The following is a 24,069-nucleotide window of genomic DNA, read 5'->3' as shown; positions in this document are numbered from 1 at the left end:
AGAAAATACTTTCATGAGGAAAACATGGAATTGCTGAGAATCAGTTATTCAAGTATAGTATTTAAATCCATTTTTCACAATTCATTAATATAAACTATTTAAGTTCAATAAAAGACTGAGAGATTTTATTCATTTTTGTTCCTCTCCAACACCTAGGTAGATAATGACAGACATACAATTTTCATATATAAAAATGGATTACAGAATGATTTTTCATCATAAACATTAAAAACTGTGGCTCCCAGTGAGATACAATTTGAAAGTGATAGGAATAAAAAACATTAGAAATGCCATCTGTAGAACTACACAAATATACATTTTAAGTTGTATGATGTCTATTAAAGAATGTATACTTATTGTATTAATTAAAATAAGATTAAGACTTGAATGTTACATGCTTTGTAGGTTTCTTACATTATGTAGGGATTTAAGTTTTTTTTAAAAAACTTCACTTTAAAAAAACTTTGGCTTATAGTACCTTTTGCCTTGTGAAATTTGAATACTATGTATGGGAAAAAATGAATAAACATATTGAGGTCATTTTCACCAAGCTGAAATTTAATATACATGTTGTATTAGTATTTATAGATACATGATATAGCATCATTTATCCCCAAGTCCTCTGTTCCCATCTTGGTCTGAACAGCCACATTTCATGCCTGGATTATTTCTGTAGCTTCCTAACTGCTCTCTTTCCTAGTCTTTACTCCTTCAAACTATTATCCTTATAGCAGTCAGAATGATTTATTTAAACGTCATTCAGCTTGTGTCGGCCCAGTGCCTGCTCATGTGACATTAATAGAAGCCGAGGTCCTCACACTGACCTGTAGGATTCTACCTCTGCTACTTCTGATACTCTGTTACCGCCATACTTTTCTGCTCTCTTCTCTCACATCCTCACCCAGTGCCGGCCATGCTGACCTCAATGTGGTCTCCCTGTCCCTGGCACATCCCAGGTAAGCTCTTGCTCTGAACCTTTGCCCTTTTCTTTCCTCTGCCTGTGAGACCAATAACTGTAAGCTGCCTCCTTCCTCTCCGTGGGGGCTTTCCTCAGTTTTTGACTTCTTGGTGAGCCCTTCCCTGACCATTCCATCTGAAATCGCAACCCCACCCTATGGTGTATGCACCCTCCTGGTTATCTTTTTCTCCTCAGCACTTATTACCACTTATCATGTGATACTTATGAATAGGCTTGTTGCTTTCAGTCTCACTGACTAAAACGTATGGTCTGTATTTTCTTCATTTACATCTCACAGGACCAAGAGAGGTTGCTCTACAGAGCATATATTTAAACACACACACATATAATTATATATTAAATTTATACACACATATACATATATGCTAGAACTTAGAAAACTCAAGCACCATATCTGACAGTAATGGGATCTAGTAAAAACCAGAGAGTAAAAGCAAACAAAAGTAGTCTAAGAGAAAGTAAAAGCAATTCAATTTTCTTCCACCATTCTCACTGTAACTCAGTGTGTGTGTGTGTGTGTGTGTGTATATATATATATATTTATATATATATATATTTATATAAAATCTTTAGTCTGAGATGAAAACCTGCATTCCCACAGAATATTCTTTCTGCTCCAGCTCATCACTATATTTGGAACATAGCAGTACTCCATCACAGCAAATAGATAAAATATGAACTACTTAAAAAATTAAACAATGAAAGAGATAAAAGCTTAAAAAGATCTATTTCAGTTCCTGGACAGTTTGTTGCCCTCAAGAGCTTACAGTCTGTTCTTAGACATTCCCTGAAAGTTACTTGGAATTCCTTGGGATGGGAGGAGGCATATCTGTAAGTTACATTTAGTTATGGTACTTGTTTTGATAGAAGTATGCAGAATTAACCAATGTATTTTGCACTTCTATATTTCTCTCATTGAAACTAGGAGAAAAGAAAATACAAATTGTCAAAAAAGTCAGTAAATAATGGGTTTTCTTTCCATAAAGGCATCTTTCTCTTAGTTCTTCAGTTATTTTATATTTGTTGCTCATTCAGATCTTGACCAAACTTTTCCTCCACAATGAGTATACTCTATTCACTGCCTTTCTAGGCTGTAAGCATCTTGAAAGCAAGGTGGAATTCTGTCATTCTACATTATTCTAGGATATACCAGTAGAGTAAAGAATAAATATTTTGATCCACTTTGTTAAGTATTTCCTATATTCCTAATAGCCTCACCTCTACTCCTTCATAACAACTTTCTTTCTAAACTCCTTTTTATCACCTCCATCTACCTTGTCAGTATATATTACTGCATACAAATAGGTTCTTACAATTCAGCAGTAAGTACCTCAGTGTTCTTCGCCAATAAGAAATAACATCTCATGCAGGGATGAATTCACATTATTATCAGGTCTGAAGCTTATGGAATTTAAAGAAAAAAAAAGAAAATTATGAATACAAAATTGAAATAAGTGAACATTTGTTAAAAGAACAAAAGAAATCACATCAAATTACAAGTGTTAAAAAGCTGAAAAATGCCACAAACATCACACATGTTTTTTAACCTCAAGGAGACTTGCAAAGGGCCTGTACAAGTGAGGAAGGAGCCCTGAGACTTAAGGGTCATGATTTGTCAATTCTGATCTCACTTTCCTTCGTTTATCCTATGTAACTAGTCTCACACTCTTAATTCTAGTGCTCACATTTCCATTTTATGTAACATATACAACTCACCATGGCACACATACTACTGCTTTGCTTCCTCTTTCTGTAGCTTGGACTATATGATTCTTCTCAAGCTTCAATATCTTACCCACATCTCTTCAAAAGAAAAGTGTCTCAAAAGTATGCACTAGAGAAGGGTCTTGTGGAGGATCTCTTTACACTTCATGCTATAGACCCAGCGAGTTTCTGTGACTTACCAACAGTCATACACAAAAGCAGCTGATGAGAAAGATCAGTGCACACACTGGGAGCCAGACACCTGACATCTAACACACCATGATTCTATTCACTAACAAAAGACATGTTTTTCGTGATTAACAGGCCATGAGCAATACATAAACAGATATTCATTGTATGTATGTCCATTGACTTTAATCAGACATGAGATTAACGCATTGTTGATAAGAAGAAAAACTTAGAAGCTTTTTTAAAAGACTAGCCAAAACTATTGTTTTATAGTTAGGAGGTAATATTAATATATTTACATGCTGCTGCTGCTGCTAAGTCACTTCAGTCATGTCCGACTCTGTGCGACCCCATAGATAGCAGCCCAACAGGCTCCGCTGTCCCTGGGATTCTCCAGGCAAGAACAGTGGGGTGGGTTGCCATTTCTTTCTCCAATGCATGAAAGTGAAAAGCAAAAGTGAAGTCGCTCAGCTGTGTCCGACTCTTCACAACCCCATGGACTGCAGCCCACCAGGCTCCTCCATCCATGGGATTTTCCAGGCAAGAGTACTAGAGTGGGTTGCCATTGCCTTCTCTGATATTTACATGAGACATGAGTTAATCACTTCAGGCATTAAATTTTTAAACAATTATTTACACTGGATACCTAAAATGAGCTTCCATTATAGCAGATACCTCTAGCAGATCAATGTTCCCTCAGGAAGCCTGAACTTTGTATGATTAACTGTCATCTATGAAAAGATTTTTGTCTACCTTCAACAAAATAGCTTCTTCAGCTAGTCTCGTTATTTATAGTTAACAAAGCACTCGCTTAAGCACAAAAAACATATCAGCTCCTTTTATACTTTCAGTTAACCTGGCGAGATAGGTCGTGAAGCCTCCTAGTTGAAATATCAACCCATACAGATGAGATAAAAGGAGATTCAAAGAACATAAGCAACTTGCCTAGCAACATGAGGATGGTGTTAATTCAGTCTTCTGACTTCAAGTCTGTGCTTTGTCTATTAGAAGTATTCTAAATCCTTGCAATTCAGAGCTCAGACCGGAACATGGTCAATTATCTATGCATATACAGATAGAGGGGATAGAGTGCAAGTTTAATAGCACAGGCTCCTCTTACCATCAAAGATTTTCAAAGTAAGTACTACTACTTCTGTGAAACACTGTGATAAACACTATATTAAACATTTCTGATATATTATTTTTGCTGATAACAATTTGGCAGACACTATTATTATGCCAGTTTCCCAACTGAGAATACCAAGGTACTAAAAGGTAAACAAATTTTCCAGGCAGTAAGTACTAGAGCTCAATCTAAATCCTGATGTCTCTGACTCTAAAAACATTCTCTTTATGTAATGAAGATGCTAAAGCATTTGGTATAGGTATTAAGCAGAGTTCAGCACTCTTACTTCCAAAATAACCACTCCAAATTCAAACACACAGAAAATGTAATCAATTATGATATACTGATTAGACAAATCCAGAAATTTAAGAACAGACACAACTGTTCATGGTTAAACAGTGTCACTTGAACACACATATGCATTTCAAGGCATACCACTCATTGATAAACCAATCAAATTAGGATATGGAGTATTGTACACACCAAAAAATGTGAAAGGGGGCAATTATTTCATTTTCTTGGTGTCCGTATCAGAAATATTGACTCAAACACAATTCTTTCTGATTAATTTCCAAATAAATGGATAAAGAAGAAAAATGCCTTTCTTTATCTAGTCAATACAGCTAATCATTATTATGTAAGTATGATATCACTGCATCTTAAAAATAGTATATTATAACCTACCCATCCAGGTATCCACAATTTATGTTTTTTCTTCCCAGAAGATAGTTTCCTAATTTTTAACTTTTTTTAAGAAAAGCCTTTGAATCAACAAGCCATGTGATCTTGTGCGTGTGTACCTGACACACTATCTTGCAGGAATTCTGAGAAGTCTCATGCTAACGACCAATCCGTACCTGGTAATCCCCCTGGAACAAGTACAAGGAAGCTCACTCATCTGTGTGGTGTGTTTCTTGTTCTCCAACCTTGATCACTGCCATGCCATCTGTAACATACGCCAAAAAAGCATAAGCAGAAATAGAGACTTTCTTGCCTCGGAACATTCTCCTTTAAGTCACACCGGAGAGTGTCCTCTACTGAAACTAGTTCTTCTACCACAGACTTCTTCAGCACAGGAATTCCAGAGGCCAACTTATAAAATCAAAACCACCTGCCAAAGACAGCTAGCATCATCTCCACTCCAGTGACTAATTCTCAATCATACACCCAACAACAGCTAGCATCATCTCCACTCCAGTGACTAGTCCTCAATCATACACCCAACAACAGCTAGCATCATCTCCACTCCAATGACTAATTCTCAATCATACACCCAACACATTTTATTTTTTGCCAGAAACCATGCTGATTTACCTTTAAAAGGAGCTAGCTAGATGAATCAAATCCCCTTCACTGAGACAACTAGAAACTGAGAATTTGTAAATATCCATGAATTACAATTTATGCCACAGGTACATTTCCTCACAGAATAGCATATGAACAAACTGAGATAAACTCATTTCTTTACAGGCCTAGCGGCCTGCAGAAGCTAATTTTCCATATATCTCTGGCTAAATCCCTAAGCAAACATTGAATATTATTGGTTTTAAATTTTTGCTCTCCTAGTCTATATCTCTACTGACTCATTAAGAAGTTTCTTTAAGCTACATTTAGAACTTAACACTATCTTCCTACTTAACATATATTCCTATCTTAGCTTCAAACAGCATTCTCTAAACAAATATGATTTTATTATCAATAATAAAGATACAATTTATCTTCAAAATATTTCAATTAATTTTTAGTTGGACAATCTATCAATATAAACAAATAACTGCTTTTGATTCAATGGCTAAAAGATGTTTAGTTCTTATAGATTTACTATTCTCTTATGAAAACTGTTGAAATATGAAAAGTATTACACAGGTAATGTATTTCACAGTTATGATGTTATGATACACAATACTATGGGAAAAATCATTTGGAGAATAAGATCAGAAGTCCAGTGATTAAATAAAACTTAGAACCAACAACATGCATATAAAGGGTTAGGTCTGTCCCATTATACTTCCTAAACAAATTTTAATTTGTATTATTTACTCTTTTTCTAGAGACACAATATTGTAATAGGTTAATATAAAATGATACAACTTTTCAATAAGTTTAACAATTGCTATGTATTAATTTCTTTAAATGTCCTAACTTAGTTTATTGCATTGATTCAAAACACAATGATTAAACTCTAAGAAGAGCAAAGGTCCCGTATTGAGAACCCATGGAAGACTCAAATACATAAGACTCAATATGAAATTTTTTTCTACATTAATTTATACCTTCAATATAATTACTGTCAAATTTCAACAGAGATCTTCCTGGAAACTAACAAGCCAGTTCTAGAATGTATATGCAAGATGATCAAAGTTCAAGAACTTTCCCAAGTTGATTTTGAATAGCAATATGGTAGATTACCTATCATATGTCAGGACTTAAAATAAAGGCATCATAATTAAAACAGTGTGACACTGATGTAGGGATAGACAAATAGATCAATATCTCATAGAACAAAGATCTTATAAAAGACCCACCATGTATAAAAAAATCAGTATATGACAGATGAGGTGTTGTAGATCAGTGGAACGATGCTACATTAGTCAATGAATTGTGCACTTGAAACTGATTATCCTTACTGATGGGGGAGAAAACTAAAATTTCTCAGACCACAGATAGATTCAAAACAACTGAATTCTACATCGATAAGGGCATTATATAAAAAGTGAGATTTTAAAAGTTTTAGAAAAAAATACAGGCTAATATTTAAGGGTTTCAGAACAAGGAGAATTTCCCAAATAATATAGAACATTTATACTACTAAAGAGAAACAAAATGATAAGCCGACTACATTTCAATTTCAACTTAAACAAAAGACAGACACTAAAGAAACAAAAGAAACAAGCCACATACTCGGCTACCTACCTGACAGATGCTTATAACCAGAATATGTAAAGATTCTCTGACATTCAATTAAAAATACACACACAATTCAATAACGAATAAGCCAAAGAAACAAGCAAATCACAGATGAGGAAAACCCAAAAGCTAACAAGATCGATAAAATACTATCACATTCAATATTACTGAAGGCAGACAAATGAAGAACACAGTGGGCTATCATTTTACATTATATTTGAAAAAGAAAATTCAGAGTAAAAGGAACAAGAATATAAAGGAATAAGAACACTAATTTACTACAGATGAATGTAAAAATGGTATAACACTTTGGAGAACAATTTAGAAAAATCAACTACAGTTGAAGAAACCACATAATATTCTCTTACATTATTTAACAGTATGAGTTATTATCACCCAGAAAATGAACCTGTAGAAGAAACTTCTGCATATGTGCAAAAGGAAAAGGAAAGCATTTCATAAAATGAATTACAGCATTGTTTGAAATATATACAAAAAACCAAAAACCTCACATGTAATATAAATAACCGGAAATACTTAAACGTTGTTGAGCCATACAGTAATAGAATTCTGCCCTGTACTACAAGTGAAGATATCTACAAAACAGAAATAGAGTTACTGAGGTAGATAATAAACTTATGGCTATCAGAGGGTAGGGGGTGAATAAACTGGAAGATTGGGACTGACACATACATACTACTATATATATAAAATATGTAACTAATAAGGACCTACTGTGTAGCACAGGGAACTCTGCTCACTACTCTGTAATGGCCTTTATATGAAAAGAATCTAAAAAAGAGTAGATAATGTATAAGAGATTCATTTTGCCGCACACCTGAAACGAACACAACATTGTAAACTAACTACACCCAAGAAAGTTTTTTAAAAATAATAAAAATGAATTTTTCTTTCCTTAAAAAAATTCTGCCCTGCAGTTAAACAACTACAGCTACACGTACCACTTTAGATAAATCTCCTAAACGTTAGGACTAAAAAACGTGGCAAAAATGCATGTACAGTAAGCTATCATTTCTATAAAATTTCATAAACAAGCAAATGAATCCTTATAAACTTTATGAATGCATACATAAACATAAATTAAAGCAAGTGAAGGGTATTCTCATACTGTCTGGTGATATATTTTGGGTTAGTAAGAGGTTTGGAAGAGGACAGGTGACTACAGGAGGCTCTCATTGATTTATAGATATTTATTTCTCCTAAAAATATGAAGCAAATAGGCAAAACACTGAGCCTTAAAACAGTCTGATGAATACATGGGTGTTTACTATACTACTTACTCTCTATAGCTTTTTTGTATGCTCAAACACTTGCATCAAAAATTGCAGGTTGGTACCCAATTAAGTGTTATATTGCATACATCAAACCAGAATGTGAAGAAGCTTCCCCTACCCCATTCCCATGAGGGAAGGCAGAACAAAAGATGTGGGATGTTGAGCTGTGTACCCCACTACATGAGGAATCTTAAAAGGCAAATCTATTAAAGCAATTTTCCTGATTGTGGAGGAGGCTCAGACTAAGGAAAATCACATTCATTTTCAATGAATTAGTAAACATCAAACTCTGACTTTCTGTTTTCACCATGTAACAGAGAAATGCAACCATTGAGTTGCTTCAGTAAAATTTTCCAGGATTGAAAGCTCACCATTTAAGTGCACTCACAATTTAAGTGCAAATAAATCAGAAAGAGATGTGTCAGGCAGCAAATACTTCTACGTAGGACTTGTTATTTTGAGTTAAGATTTTAACTTTGAATTTAAAACTCATCTGTTTTGTGCCCTTCACCCTCTCTCCATCAGAGGGCCAACATGATAATTGGGAGATTCTGGACTGGAGAAGAACCCACCAGAGGGAAAGGGTGCTGCATTTTCCAGATTGGGAGAGGTTTCTATCAGGAACCATCCAATTTCCCACTCCCACTCCAGAGACCTGAATTGAAATTCAGGGCAAAGAAAAACTAAGAGAAAAAAAAGAGAGCAAACATATATAAATTTATGAGCACCTAAGTCCATGGTTATAAGAACATGTGCCCAGAGGAAACTATCTATTTTGAACTTCCTTTCTTAAAAGATAATCAAAAGTTGTGTTAAATATAGATGCTGTTTTAAATGTACATGATTCTTTACCAGTAGTAAGAGTGTAAGTACACGTACTGGGTTGGTCAAAATGTTCATTTTCTGTAACATCTTTCGGGAAAACCTGGATGAACATTTTGGCCAACTCAATATAATTTTTTTTTTGCTTCACATAACCTTGTATGGAGTGATATATTAGTGAGCACCAAATTTTGTAATTAAAAATGAATTCTTCATTACTCATTTCTACATATATTGCTTGAAATATTTTATGAGGCACCTGTGTTGAGCACTGGGTATGGAGAAAGAAGAACTCCATGTCAAAGGACAAAAGAAATAAGAGGCACAAATGGTACTGAACCCAAAGAACTGAATTTGGTCTTTATCAGATAAAAAATGAACAAAGTCTGTGCCCGTTCATAAAATACTGACAATTGTGTTATAGACTCCTCAGATTTGGAGATGGTTGGAACTTTGATCTGTGAAGAATACATAAAGTTGTTTTTATTGTTCAGTTGCTAATTCATGTCCAACTTTTTGTGACCCTATGGCCAGCAGCACATCAGGTTTCCCTGTCCTTTCACTGTCTCCTAGAGTTTGCTCCAACTCACGTCCTTGAGTTGGTGATGCCATTCAACCATTTCATCCTCTGTTGCCCCTTCTCTTTTTGCCCTCAATCTTTCCTATAATCAGGTTCTTTTCCAATCAGTTGGCATTTTGCATCAGAAGGCCAAAGTATTAGGGCTTCAGCTTCAGCATCTTCCCACCCAATTATTATTCATGGTTGAGTTCCTTTATGATTGACTGGTTTGATTTCCTTGCTGTCCAAGTGACTATCAATAGTCTTCTCCAGCACTACAGTTAGAAAGCATTAATTCTTCGATGCTCCACCTTCTTTACGTCCAACTCTCAAACATCCGTACACGACTACTGGAAAAACCATAACTTTGACTATATGGACCTTTGTCAGCAAATGATGTCTCTGCTTTTTTATTTATTTATTTAAAAAATCTTTTTCCATTTATTTTTATTAGTTGGAGGCTAATTACTTTACAATATTATAGTGGTTTTTGTCATACATTGACATGAATCAGCCATGGATTTACATGTGTTCCCCATCCCGTTCCCCCCTCCCACCTCCCTCTCCACCCGATCCCTCTGGGTCTTCCCAGTGCACCAGGCCCGAGCACTTGTCTCATGCATCCAACCTGGGCTGATGATCTGTTTCACCCTAGATAATATACATGTTTCGATGCTGGTCTCTCTAAACATCCCACCCTCGCCTTCTCCCACAGAGTCCAAAAGTCTGTTCTGTACATCTGTGTCTCTTTTTCTGTTTTGCATATAGGGTTATCATTACCATGTTTCTAAATTCCATATATATGTGTTAGTATACTGTAATGGTGTTTATCTTTCTGGCTTACTTCACTCTGTATAATGGGCTCCAGTTTCATCCATCTCATTAGAACTGATTCAAATGAATTCTTTTTAATGCTGAGTAATATTCCATGGTGTATATGTACCACAGCTTCCTTATCCATTCGTCTGCTGATGGGCATCTAGGTTGCTTCCATGTCCTGGCTATTATAAACAGTGCTGCGATGAACATTGGGGTGCACGTGTCTCTTTCAGATCTGGTTTCCTCAGTGTGTATGCCCAGAAGTGGGATTGCTAGGTCATATGGCAGTTCTAGTTCCAGTTTTTTTAAGAAATCTCCACACTGTTCTCCATAATGGCTGTACTAGTTTGCATTCCCACCAACAGTGTAAGAGGTTTTTCTTACACACCCTCTCCACACCCTCTCCAGCATTTATTGCTTGCAGACTTTTGGAGAGCAGCCATCCTGACTGGCGTGTAATGGTACCTCATTGCGGTTTTGATTTGCATTTCTCTGATAATGAGTGACGTTGAGCATCTTTTCATGTGTTTGTTAGCCATTTGTATGACTTCTTTGGAGAAATGTCTGTTTAGTTCTTTGGCCCATTTTTTGATTGGGTCATTTATTTTTCTGGAATTGAGCTGCAGGAGATGCTTGTATATTTTTGAGATTAATCCTTTTTTAATACGCTATGTTTGTTATAGCTTTTTCATCCAAAGAGCAAGCGTCTTTTAATTTAGTGGCTATAGTCACAATCTGTAGTGATTCTGGAGCCCAAGAAAATTAAATCTGTCACTGTTTCCAGTGTTTCCCCATCTATTTGCCATGATGTTATGGGAACCATGATCTTAGGTTTTTTTAACACTGAGTTTTAAGCCAGCTTTTTCTCTCTCCTCTTTCACCCTCATCAAGAGGCTCTTTAGTTCCTCTTTGCTTTCTGTTTATTAGAGTAGTATCATCTGATTATCTGAGGTTGATGGTATTTCTCCCAAGCTTGATTCCAGCTTGTGAGTCTTGCATTCTGCACAAAAGTCAAACAAGCAGGGTGACAGTATACAGCCTTGACGTACTCCTTTCCCAATGTGGAACCAGTCCATTGTTCCATGTCTGGTTCTAACTGTTGCTTGACCTGCATACAGGTTTCTTAACAGGCAAGTAAGGTGGTCTGGTATTCCCATCTCTTTTAGAATTTTCCACAGTTTGTTGTTACCTACACAGTCAAAGGCTTTAGCACAGTTAATATAGCAGAAGTAGACATTTTTTGGAATTTTCTTGCTTTTCTATGATCCAGCAGATGATTGCAATTTGATCTCTGGTTCCTCTGCCTTCTCTAAATCCAGCTTGTATATCTGGAAGTTCTTAGTTCATGTACTATTGAAGCAAAGCCTAGCTTGAAAGAGTTTGAGCATTACTTTGCTAGCAATATGAAGTAAGTCCAACTGCAAGGTAGTTTGAACATTCTTTGGCATTGTCTTTCCTTGGGATTGGAATGAAAACTGAACTTTTAAAGTCCTGTGGCTATTGCTGAGTTTTCCATATTTACTGGCACATTGAGTGTAGCACATTAACAGCATCATCTTATAGGATATGAAGTAGCTCAACTGGAATTCCATCACATCTGCTAGCTTTATTCATAGTGATGCTTCCTAAGGCCCACTTGACTTCACACTCCAGATGTCTGGCTCTAGGTGAGTTATCTAGGTTATCTAGGTGAGATAACACCATCACAGTTATCTGGGTCATTAAGAACTTTTGGGTATAGTTCTGTGTATTCTTGCTACCTCTCTTAATCTCCTCTGTTTCTGTTAGGTCCTTGCCATGTCTGTCCTTTATTGTGCTCATCTTTGCATGAAATGTTCCCTTGGTATCTCCAATTTTCTTGAAGAGAGCTCTAGTCTTTCCCAGTCTATTGTTTCCCTCTACTTTTTGCATTGTTCACTTAAGAAGGCTTTCTTATTTCTCCTTGCTATTCTCTAAGAGTTATTTTTAAAGAAAATGTTATTTTTAAATCATGCCATGAGTTCGAAACTTCCTAAAATTGCAATGATATGTAGGTTTCAATAGGTAAAAGAGCCTACAGAAAAGTAAGTTTATTACTGAAGAAGCCTCTAATTCTTTGAGCCTGTTAATCATAGTGTTGATTATACAGAACTTTGTATAGTTATTTAATATACATAAGGTTTATAATCATTTGCCTAAGGATAGAGATTTAACATGGAAGTGGCAACTTATAAACATACTTTCAAAGTCCATATATTTAGTATACTTTTAAGTGCTCAAATGAATTAGAAAAGAAGCAATATCATGAGTCTATACGCAGGGAAGGAAAGGAGATGCAGATGAAGAGAATGAACTTGTAGACACAGCAGGGAGCCTTTCCCTTCCCCAGGGGGTCTTCCCAGTCCAGGGATTGAACCCAGGTCTCCAGCATTGCAGGTGGATTCTTTACCAGCTGAGCCACATGGGAAGCCCAGGAAAAGGAGAGGGCAGGACAGAGAAAGTGGCGTTGACATATATACTCTATTGTGTGTAAAACAGGTAACTAGTGGGAAGCTGCTATATAACACATGGAGCCCAGCTTAGTGTCTTGCGATGACCTGGAGGGTGGGAAAGGAGGGAGAGACAGGTAGGAAGGACCAGGGAGGACAGCTCAATAGGGAGGGGGTGTGTGTGTGTGTGTGTGTGTGTGTACCCCAGGGAGGACAGCTCAATAGGGAGGGGGTGTGTGTGTGTGTCTGTGTGTGTGTGTGTGGACCCCAGGGAGGACAGCTCAATAGGGAGGGGATGTGTGAGTGTGTGTGTGTGTGTGTGTGTGTGTGTGGACCCCAGGGAGGACAGCTCAATAGGGAGGGGATATATGTGTGCGTATGTGTGTGTGTGTGTGTGCGTGCACCTGTGTGCGCCTGAATTATGACTCATTCTCACTGTTTTACTGCAGAAACCAGCATATTTATCCTCCAATTAAAAAAAAAAAAAGACCAAAATCAGACTTCCCTGGTGGCTCAGACGGTAAAGAGTCTGCCTACAATGTGGGAGATCCGGGTTTGATCCCTGGGTTGGGAAGATCCCCTGGAGAAGGAAATGGCAACCCACTCCAGTATTCTTGCCTGGAAAATCCCATGGACGGAGGAGCCTGGTAGGCTACAGTCCAAGGGGCCCCAAAGAGTCAGACATGACTGAGCAACTTCACTTTCACTTTCAAAACCCCAATACTGGTGAGCATTTCATGGCTCCAACATTGTTGATCTAAAACTGTTAGCATTTTAATCTTAAAGCAAATTGCAAAAACTGGCACTCTAGAAACTTAGATTTGTGACTTAATCTGCTGGATATTTTGTCTTCATTTTCTCAACAAAGACTGAACTTATGTGTGAAAAAACAGGATAATAGGCAGGAGCAGATCATTCTTTGTCTATTAGTTGTTTAAGAATGTTTACTAAATGTTTCTGGGAGATAAATTTTAAGATTTTGAATGATTAGGATCTGTGAAGTACCTGACTGCCTGAGTTCTTTGAGAAAACCACTGTAGACTAAAATATTGGTTCAGGAAATTTTAATTAAAGGAATATTTTCTATTGCATTGATTCAGGAAATATACTGGGGTCATTTTTTTCTCTTTCATTTAATAATTTAGTTACATAAGTGGGTACTTTCAGAAATATGAACATCAAGAAATCTACATCATTGATCAGTATGTTTTAAATGCGTAAGTTCAGAGAATAAAGTAGAGGAGATTTGAAAAATCAACACAGAGTCCATGCCACAGAGTGTTGTTAACATGTCAAACCATGAAAAGTCTGAAAAACTTATGATAGGAAAAATGACCAAATTTAGAAAAAACAGTAGACAGTTAAACTGAACAGTAGCTTTGTATTTTGGAGTGGTAAAAAATACAGTCTAAAAATTCTATAGTCAGTCAATTGTCATTCACATTTTAAATCAACTGGAAGACAATTTTTAGTCATAAAGACTGTGTATACACTTCTGTATACAGAATGTAGAAAGAGAGACATATCAGGAAGAGATTAAATCAATTCCTGTGTCTACCTGGAATTCATTATAAAAATGGAGAAACTAAATTACATAAACACAAAAACACATTTCATCCATCTATTTATGCACTCACACTCACACACACATATACACATATAACATTCCTTAGGAAAGAATTAACTTCATACTGTGGCAAATTAGCCAAATTCAATCTCTTCAATGAATAAATTTTTAAAAATTAACATTCATGAACACAATTTTAAAAATTAAAAAAAAATCCAAAACTCCAGTGATAGAGAATTGGTATTATTATAATATTTCACATCAGGTATAAAAATCAGAGTTCTGTTTCAATGAACCTACTGCTCTGAAATTTTTTGATCATCTATTCCAGGTTGAGGCTCAGTTCCCTAAGGATATCATGTATGAATGAAACATAATTGTAGACAAAACAAAATATAGAGGCATCCCAGGTGGCACTGGTAGTAATTTGCCTGCCAATGCAGAAGATGCACGAGATGCAGGTTCAATCCCTGGATTGGAAAGATTCCTTGGAGACAGAAATGCCAGCCCACTCTAGTATTCTTGCCTGGAAAGTCTCAAGAACAGAGGAGGCTGGTGGGCTGCAGTCCATGGGGTCAGAAAGAATCAGATGGGACTGAGCACCTGCACACATAATAAAGTCAGAAAATATACTGGTCTCAACAAAGTAAGTTTTAGATACTAACTTGGATTGATAGCCTTCTAGTCAGTTCATTTGTAGACTAAAAAAAAAAATAATGAATCTTTATCATTTTAGCCTGGTAGCATAGAACACAGGTATAGCTTTATGGATAGGAGAAAGTAAATGATTTATCCTATGTCAGAAGTGAAAGTGTTAGTCACTCAGTCATATCAGACTCTTTGTGACCCCATAGACTATAGCCCACTATGCTCCTCTGTCCATGGAATTCTCCAGGTAAGAATACTGGAGTGGGTAGCCATTCCCTTCTCCAGGGGATCTTCCCAACCCAGGGACTGAAGCCAGCTCTCCTGCATTGCAGGCAGATTCTTTACCATCTGAGCCACCAGGGAAGCCCTTCACATGTCAAAATCACTCCTCAAAATATTTAATGTTTCAAATACAGGATCTATTTTGACAGTTAAGATATTAGGTTGGCCAGAAAGTTCATTTATTTTCCCATAACATTTAATGGAAAAACAAACTTTTTGGCCAATCCAATATCATCATGAATCTAATAGAAATACTACCAAGAACTGTATTAAAGATTTATGTTTTATGAGAAAATAAAGTAAATTTGGAAGTCATAAGTAGCAAATTATGGCTATGAGTTATGCAAACACTGAACTCTAGTCAGAGGATTTATACTCAAAAAGGCCTGGCTTGGCACCTTGGCAAAACTTTGGGGGAATTAACAAATAATACAATTAATAAAAGTAAAATCTTAAGTGACAGGGGATCTTCCTGACCCAGGGATCAAATCTGGGTCTCTTGCCTTGCAGGTAGATTCTTTTCTGAGCCACTAGGGAATCCCACAGAGAAGGCAATGGCAACCCACTCCTGTATTCTTGCCTGGAAAATCCCATGGGCAGAAGAGCCTGGTGGGCTGCAGTCCATGGGGTTGTGAAGAGTCGGACACGACTGAGCGACTTCCCTTTCACTTTTCACTTTCATGCATTGGAGAAGGAAATGGCAACCCACTCCAGTGTTCTTGCCTGGAGAATCCCAGGGACAGCAGAGCCTGGTGGGCTGCCGTCTATGGGGTTGCACAGAGTCGGACACGACTGAAGTGACTTAGCAGCAGCAGCAGCAGCAGGGAATCCCAAGTCATACGCACATAGCTTTTAATGAGTTCCCACTTAAACCAATGAAACAAACTGCAAAACACTCAGTTCCAAAAAAAGATGAGGACTTTAATGGCAGTCTCTGAGTTGTAAAATCACAAATGTAATTTTAGGTTCATTTCAGTTTTCTTTCTTGAATGAGTTTGCATTACATCTATTTTTAATTTAGGTGCATGAATTTAAAAATACCCACATAAGCTACCAAATACAAAGAGAATCACTTCATCACAGAGTGCTTCATTGAAACTGTACTTAAAAAATCATCCTGATTTGTAGCATTTGGTGATTTTCATGTTGTAAAGATAGAGAAGGTTATGAAATTTTATTTTTAAATTATTCAAGTATTTTTGTCAAACTATATTAGGCAAAGTTACTAAGTTGCAAATTTTATTCTAAAAGAAAAATAGCACATTCATTTCTTTCTGAAGTATGCTATCTGAAAGTAAACATATAATGCCCAAACATACAAATGGGCCTCAATCTTTGTATCTTACCTAGACTGTAATACCAAGAGAGTAGTATTAGGCATGATAGAATTATAGTCATTGAAAATTCATACAGATCCAGTGTTTGTTCACAATGGTTATGTTTTGATTCATATAGTCTTCTCTTTCATTTAGCTAGCCCTCCCAATTTTTCCTGTTGTATGAATATAATTAGAATATTTTTAATAATATGCTTTCAGCTATATATTTGGCAATATCCTGGTAAACTAGCTTTCTAAAAATCAACAAGCAACTAAATGAACAAAAAGTTCTGATTTATAGCATTTTTGTCTATTTTCATGTTTAAATGATCTCACCATGGCCTATTTAAGCTATCAAAATGATGACAGTCAAAGTGAAGCTAGGAAGAGATGTGCAAAGCTTCTCACAGTGAGTTAGTCAAGCTGGTTTCAGCAGAACACTGTGATAAATAAATACTGACTCAAGTCTGTCAAAATATCCAGGGACTTTTTGGTAGGTTCCAATATATTTAAGACCATGGCAGTGAATAATTTTAACATGATTAAGCTTTAAACAACAGCAGGCAACATTTAACTATGAAGTGACAGCAAAACACTTCCTAAATAAGCATCTAATTTAGGATAAAATCAAAAAATGATTTACAATAAAACTTGTTTTTTGATAAAAATATTCATGACAAATAATATCACTGAAATCTTGTAAGCTATCTCTATGTTGGCTTTTTGAAAATGTAAATGACCACATCATCTTGAGAAGCAAGGTAACATTTTACTGAAATTGAATGGCCCACTATATTCTTGTAAAGTTCATTATTTTAATACTTATGATGTAATAAGTTGAATAGAATAGTACCTATCATAGGATTTGACAATTATTTTTTCTCTAAAGGATCAAAGAGAATATATTTAGGCTTTGCAAATCATATAACTTGTTGTGAATGCAGTACTGTTTGTGCAGTGGGAAATACTCATGTTCAACATGTAAATTAACAATCCTGGCCATGTTCCAATAAAACGATTCTTACAGAAACAAGCAGCAGATGGATTTCGCCTGTGGGTCACCCACAGTTTGTTGACCTGACTTTAGCAGCTATCAAATCATCTGATGTTTTTATGGCATTGATTTCAATACGATTTTTCTTGGTGTTTATGAATCACTAGTCCCTTTAATCGAAGTACTTTTTAAAAGTATAATATTGCCCCAGTCAGTAAAAAAATCTTGACTAATTACTGTTTCTTAAACAAGATGCTCCCTCAGCAATGCAAATGCCAAAAGGACAATGCAATTGAAAATAAAATGAATACAATGGTGGACATATCTTCCTTTACTATACCACAACGTCACCTTTAATCACAAGGAGAGGTTTTCCTAGATAGTAAAAGAAGAGAAAATTTTCAGATCAAATTAAGATATGTTTAATATGAGCACATTTTAAAAAATTTACTCTGAAATCCTTATTCTTACCTTCCACAAGTTTCCCTGTCTGTTCGGCACTTCCTCCAGGAAGAATCTTGGCAATATAGGCTCCAATTTCTCCGCTATGTCCAGGGATTTCTTTACCACCCACAATTCTAATTCCTAATCCGTTACCTGTATTAAACAGTTAGCAAATTATTAGCAATAAGTTAAGAAAGGACAACAGTTATCACAAGTGATAAGGTGCAAGAAAAATGGGTTCTGATAGGTAGAGGTTAACCCCAAATGAATACTGGAACTGGACACTGATAACAAAAGAACAATATTACAATTTCATAATAGTTGATAGGGAAGAGAATTATCTGAGATCTTGGTAGGATCTATAATGATTAATCTGACATTAACAAATCATTTTTATTTTTTATTTCAGCCATATTCAATAATATAATAAAGTTTTGTCCATTTTGATCATATATGTTGCAAGAATTTTATATGAAGATGTTCCCAGCATAAATAATTTCAGAGTAAAAAATTCATTTATGAAATTGACGAGCATTTAACTTACAAAAAGGAAGTAATGGCTATCATAAATTGAGAAGACATAAATGACTACAACTGATAAAGTGAAAACATGATCATAATTTATGAATTATTATTCACATTTCAGCCTTAATTCATAAACTAACTAATACTGTTTGTGCATTAATATGGCACTTAATACAGGGGTAATAAAAGCATTCTTTACTGATGAGCAACTTGGTAAACTGTTCCTTATTCCACAGAACAGATTTTTCTATAATTAGCCATGCAGATGAAAGATGGAGAAAGATTATTATGAGAAATCTACATACTATACTTGATCTTAGCCAAAAGGCCGAGAAGCGATGATTATTATGAGATCTAATTGAATCACATAAACTGTTGACATTTTATCTTTTCAAAACAGTAAGCTCAGATGTACAGAACAGACTTTTGGACTCTGTGGGAGAAGGCAAGGATGGGATGGTTCGAGAGAACAGCATGTATATTATCTATGGTGAAACAGATCACCAGCCCAGGTGGGATGCATGAGACAAGTGCTCGGGCCTGGTGCACTGGGAAGACCCAGAGGAATCGGGTGGAGAGGGAGGTGGGAGGGGGGATCGGGATGGGGAATACATGTAACTCCATGGCTGATTCATGTCAATGTATGACAAAACCCACTGCAATGTTGTGAAGTAATTAGCCTCCAACTAATAAAAATAAATGAAAAAAAAAAGAAAAAAAAAAAGAGTAAGCTAAAAAACAGCTAGTGTATACAGCTCCACATATATTTTTGCTACAAATGTCAAGAAGATTTTAAAATGAAAGCACTAAATGAAAGCAGAATTCTCGTCTACTGAAGACACAATTAATTAAACATTTCATTCAGTGATTAAAGTACCATACCAACTCTTTCAAAATCTCTAAAATTAAAAGCCAGGTCTCTTCCAAATCCTGTTCCTTTCCTACTTAACTCCTCAAAAAGAATCCCTCTAGTTAGCATCAACACAATTCAAACATTCAACAAGCAGTAGCTGAATTATGGACTGCTTCTTCATTTATCTAGTAGGGGTGTATTTTGGTAAAACACTGGTTATTTTCAGGTGACATGATACTTCCAAATGAATTTACTCCTTCCTTTTCTTCCTTCCTCCTTCCTCCCTTTCATCCTTCCTTCCTTGTTTCCCCCCTCTATTCTCCCTCTTTTCCCCTAGTACCCCCACTCCCCACTCTCATCCGGAGACCTGCTTTTACACCAGAGCAAGTGTTCTGAAGATTTAGCCTCCAAACAAAAACAAAACAAATTAACGGCATGTTTTTACAAAGGGTTGCCAAGGGTCAGAGTTAAATAAGATACTTGCTCTCTGTGGCCCCACTTGTGGAGCTTTTCTGTCACAAGTTTCTTAGCTCAGTGTTCCTGTTCTTAGAGATTAATTGATGATCCAAACTGAACATAACTGGATCAGTGAAGGCTAGGATTTACTATATGACATAGAGCATGTATTATATATGACTTTCAGTCTCAACTAAAGTTGATTTCTTAGATATTAGCATTTAAAGATTCACCAGGACTGATTCTACAATAAGACATTAGATAGATACTAATAAAGAGTAGAAGATGAAGAAAAGTTATTAGCCACTATTTATGCAATTATTTTATATATATGTGTGTATATATATAGTGTTAAGCCATTTTAGAAATTACAAAATGAGAATTTAAAAATAGCTGGTCATATTTAAAGGATTTTCCCATGGGATTTGTCCAGAAAAAATAAAAATAGATTCTTAATTTAAGATTTGGCTTTATTTTTCATGGTTGAATCACTCACAAGTTGCAATTCATCACTTATTAAATATTTCATAGAACAGATACATATACTGAATTTCTAATGTGGTCAATATATCCATATCAATTTTAAGACATGGTCAATCTGGGATCCCAAAAGATGATTGATGAGATTTCTTTAGTGTAAAGGCATATTTTCAAGACCAAGTTTTATATCAACATTTATGCTAGATGATAGCAGAGCATAGTAGGGTATAGTAAAGTGCTCATGGCACAAGTAACACTTCTAGAGTTTCTCCTACTTTGCATTTTTAAATCATCTCTATAACTTTTCATGTTAGGCATTGTCCATCCCATTTTAGGACAAAGCAGCTGAGACTGTGGGAGGTTAGAAACTTGGCTAGGTTGGCTAGCAAGTAAAACAACCAAGATTAGAGCCCACTTTTCTTCCTGAGTCCCACATTCTTGTTCTTTGCTCATCACTCTAATTGTCAAAAAAATATTCTAGAAGATAATTTTAGAAAATATTCTAGAAGTCTTTTCTCTTTTAATTGAATCTCATTTCTTATTATCCATTTTCCAAGACAAATCAAATACTATATATATATATATATATCTAAATATATCCTTATATTTAATATTAACATCACCAAATTACCCTCCTTAACCTGTAGGTTAAACATCTTGAATGTCTTTACCCTTTCCTTATAGAATCAACCATTAATTCCTCTAATTTTAATTTATTAAGAAAAACAGAAAAATGTGTTCATCCATCCCCAGTTCAAAGTACAGCCTATAATGTCACTTAATGGCAGGAACACATTTCTACAAGCAATATTTATCTTGACAGATGTCAGAAAAAGTGATGATGTGAATGAGGAGCTAGTATCAACAGTAAATACTGTTTAGCAACCGAGGAATGGTGGATATAGATGATTAAATATTTACAAACATAATAAAATTAATTAAACTTATGCTTATAAAGAACTTTTGATGTAACAGGAAAATGTTTTTGTTAGGTAATTTATCCCTATATACAAAATATGTACGTAAACTACTTTAGAATATATTCCTAACATTTACTGGGTGTGTACCTGGGTATAAAGAAGAAAGGAAAGAAAGAGAGTATAAATTGTCAGATTATGACAGTTTTCATTTTTATCTTATAGTTTTCACTACTACCATAATTTACTGAGGATCTATCTATTCATCCAGTCAGCCAGCCAGCTACCTATATATACACGACACACACATACTCATTTCACATACACATACAAAAAAGAGAGTTGAAATGATACAAATATTTAGAAGACTAGATGGGAGGTTTGCTTTTTAGATTTCTAAAGAGGAGAGAGAAATGAAAATCTTCATGAGAAAATGGTGAAAGATATATTCTCTATCTCCCATTAATAAATTCTTTGAACAAATGAAGATATGCAGGACAAAAATTGTATGTGTAATACACGTACCCATGGTTTGTGACTTATTTAACTTTTAGTAGACAATCTAATGTATTCAATGTTTGCTGTGGATTAGCTCTACTTCTTCATATATCTTGCAAATTCTTGGAAGTAGAATTGTTACCACAGGCTTTTTGCATGTCTACCTCATATCTAGGCTGAGGTTCAGTTTTCATTCAACATGAACTATTTACTTTTACAGTGGGAAAGTGAAAGATTTGTTTATTTTAATTCTACTTTCTGTAATCCTATATTATTTGGAAAAATTTTCAAGCAAATTTAACAGTTATAAAAGGTAGCTAAATTTTTGTTCCAGTATTTTTACTGACTATGGAATATATTCCACGGAACATGGGGGCATTTTTCTAAACTAATCTGCTGATTATAATATGATATCTTCAAGAAATACTAAACAAGATACTTATAGAACTATTATTACCATCTAGAAGGTTCCATCTAGAGTCTGAATGTAACTATCTAAATAACCTCTACTTTAAATTTGTGGGTTTTCATTGTAAACACTCATTAGTAAGAAAGAAAAAGAAGAATGGTGTCTGTATTTGGTGGAATTGGTTATACTTTCAAAATATTTTAGAAGGAAAGGAAAAATACGCAAGTGTACAGTGAACAACTGTACAACAACATGTAACTATGTTCATATCTTTCAAACTTATCTGAGATTTTAATTTCCATTCTTAGGATTTTACATGCATAATTTCTTTGGTTGCATGTTGGTACAATATAATGACCCTAACCCTAACCTATGTAAATAAGGTTATTGTCACAAATGTAACCATTTCCATTAAAAAATCATTGAAATATAAACCAGAGTGAGTATGAGGGTTTATTTTCTGAGTACATATATATATGTGTATGCATGCATGTAAACTCTTTATCCTCTTTCAAATATGAAAACATAATTAATTCAATACCTCTTCATATTGCCAGGATTTGAGAGTTCCATTGGTGAAGAGAAGAAAGTGCAAAGTCTGATCAAATACTGTTTGCTTTAAAAGCTGTTCTTAAATACTTCTGCTCATCTTTCTAAAATTTTAGGCCAATAAAAATCTTTCCAATGAGTTTTAGAGGGGAAGAGATGAAGGGATTTTATAATAGGCTTAGGGTAGAATCCCTGCATCACTGTCACAACTAGTCACTGACATTCTTCAGGAACAAAGCAGGGATGTCTCCTCTCACTACTCTGCTCAGTATTGTACCACAGTTTTAGAAAGTGCAATAAGGACAAGAAATTTATACAAACTTATCCCCGTTGGAGTGGAAGAAGTAAAGCTGTCTTTATTTGTAGACAACATAATCTTGCTTGTAGAAAACCCTAAGGATTCCACAAAAACCCTATTAGAACTAAAAACACTAGTAAGACTATAAACTAAAAGGTTAGTGTACAAAAATCAAATGCATTTTTATAAAATGGCAGTGAATAATCCCAAATTGAAATTAAGAAAGCAATTCCATTCTTGGATACCTGTGTATGTATGGCCGAGTCCTTTTGCTGTCCACCTGAAACTATCACTACATTGTTAATTGGCTATACTACAATATAAAATAAAAAGCTTAAAAAAGGCAAAAAAAAATCATTGAATCTTACACTCACCATGAGTGAAACTCATAAGATGGAAATTATATCTAATAAAGCTGTTAAAAAAAATTCCACTTTCAATTCTTCCGAGAAGAACAGAATAATTAGGATGACATTAAACAAAGAAATTCTAGTTTTGCACTGAAAACTATAAAACTGTACTGAAAAATTAAAGATAGCTCAGTAAAGGAAGAGATATTACACATACATGAATTAGAAGATTCAATGTTGGTAAGATAGCAATTATTTTCAAATTGATCTATAGTTTCAATGTGACCCCTATCATAATCCCAGTAAGTAGATACTAAAAAATATGGAAATTAAAAGAATCTAGAGTAGCCAAAACAATGAAAAAAAAAGTTGGAGAAATTACGTTATTAGATATCAAAACTTGATATGAAGCTACAGAGTAAGCAAAACAGTGTAACAGTTAGGCATATAATCAAACAGAACAGAATTGAGATTCCAGAAATAAATTCTTGTATTAATGGTAGATTGATTTTTGATAAAGACACCAAGGCAATTCAATGGGAGATTTGTTTCTTTAACAAAAGGTCCTTGTACAATTAAATATTCATTAGTGGTTCAAAAAAATGAACTTGGA

General features: G+C 35.1%; 1 protein-coding gene and 1 pseudogene across 1 annotated transcript in view; both read right to left on the bottom strand.

Moving 5' to 3' along the window:
* PCLO (piccolo presynaptic cytomatrix protein) overlaps window positions 1-24,069 on the bottom strand; it is a 387,017-nt gene that overhangs the window by 91,368 nt on the left and 271,580 nt on the right. The window contains exon 10 of the mRNA XM_043462904.1: window positions 18,149-18,274. Coding sequence (XP_043318839.1) covers window positions 18,149-18,274 — 126 coding nt within the window. The remainder of the gene's footprint in view (window positions 1-18,148; window positions 18,275-24,069) is intronic.
* Window positions 18,855-18,986, bottom strand: LOC122439079 (annotated as a pseudogene).

This window comes from Cervus canadensis, chromosome 3 (assembly GCF_019320065.1).
Source record: "Cervus canadensis isolate Bull #8, Minnesota chromosome 3, ASM1932006v1, whole genome shotgun sequence".
NCBI lineage: Eukaryota > Metazoa > Chordata > Mammalia > Artiodactyla > Cervidae > Cervus > Cervus canadensis.
The sequence above is the reverse complement of the archived record's forward strand: the minus strand, read 5'-3'. Positions and strand labels throughout refer to the sequence as shown.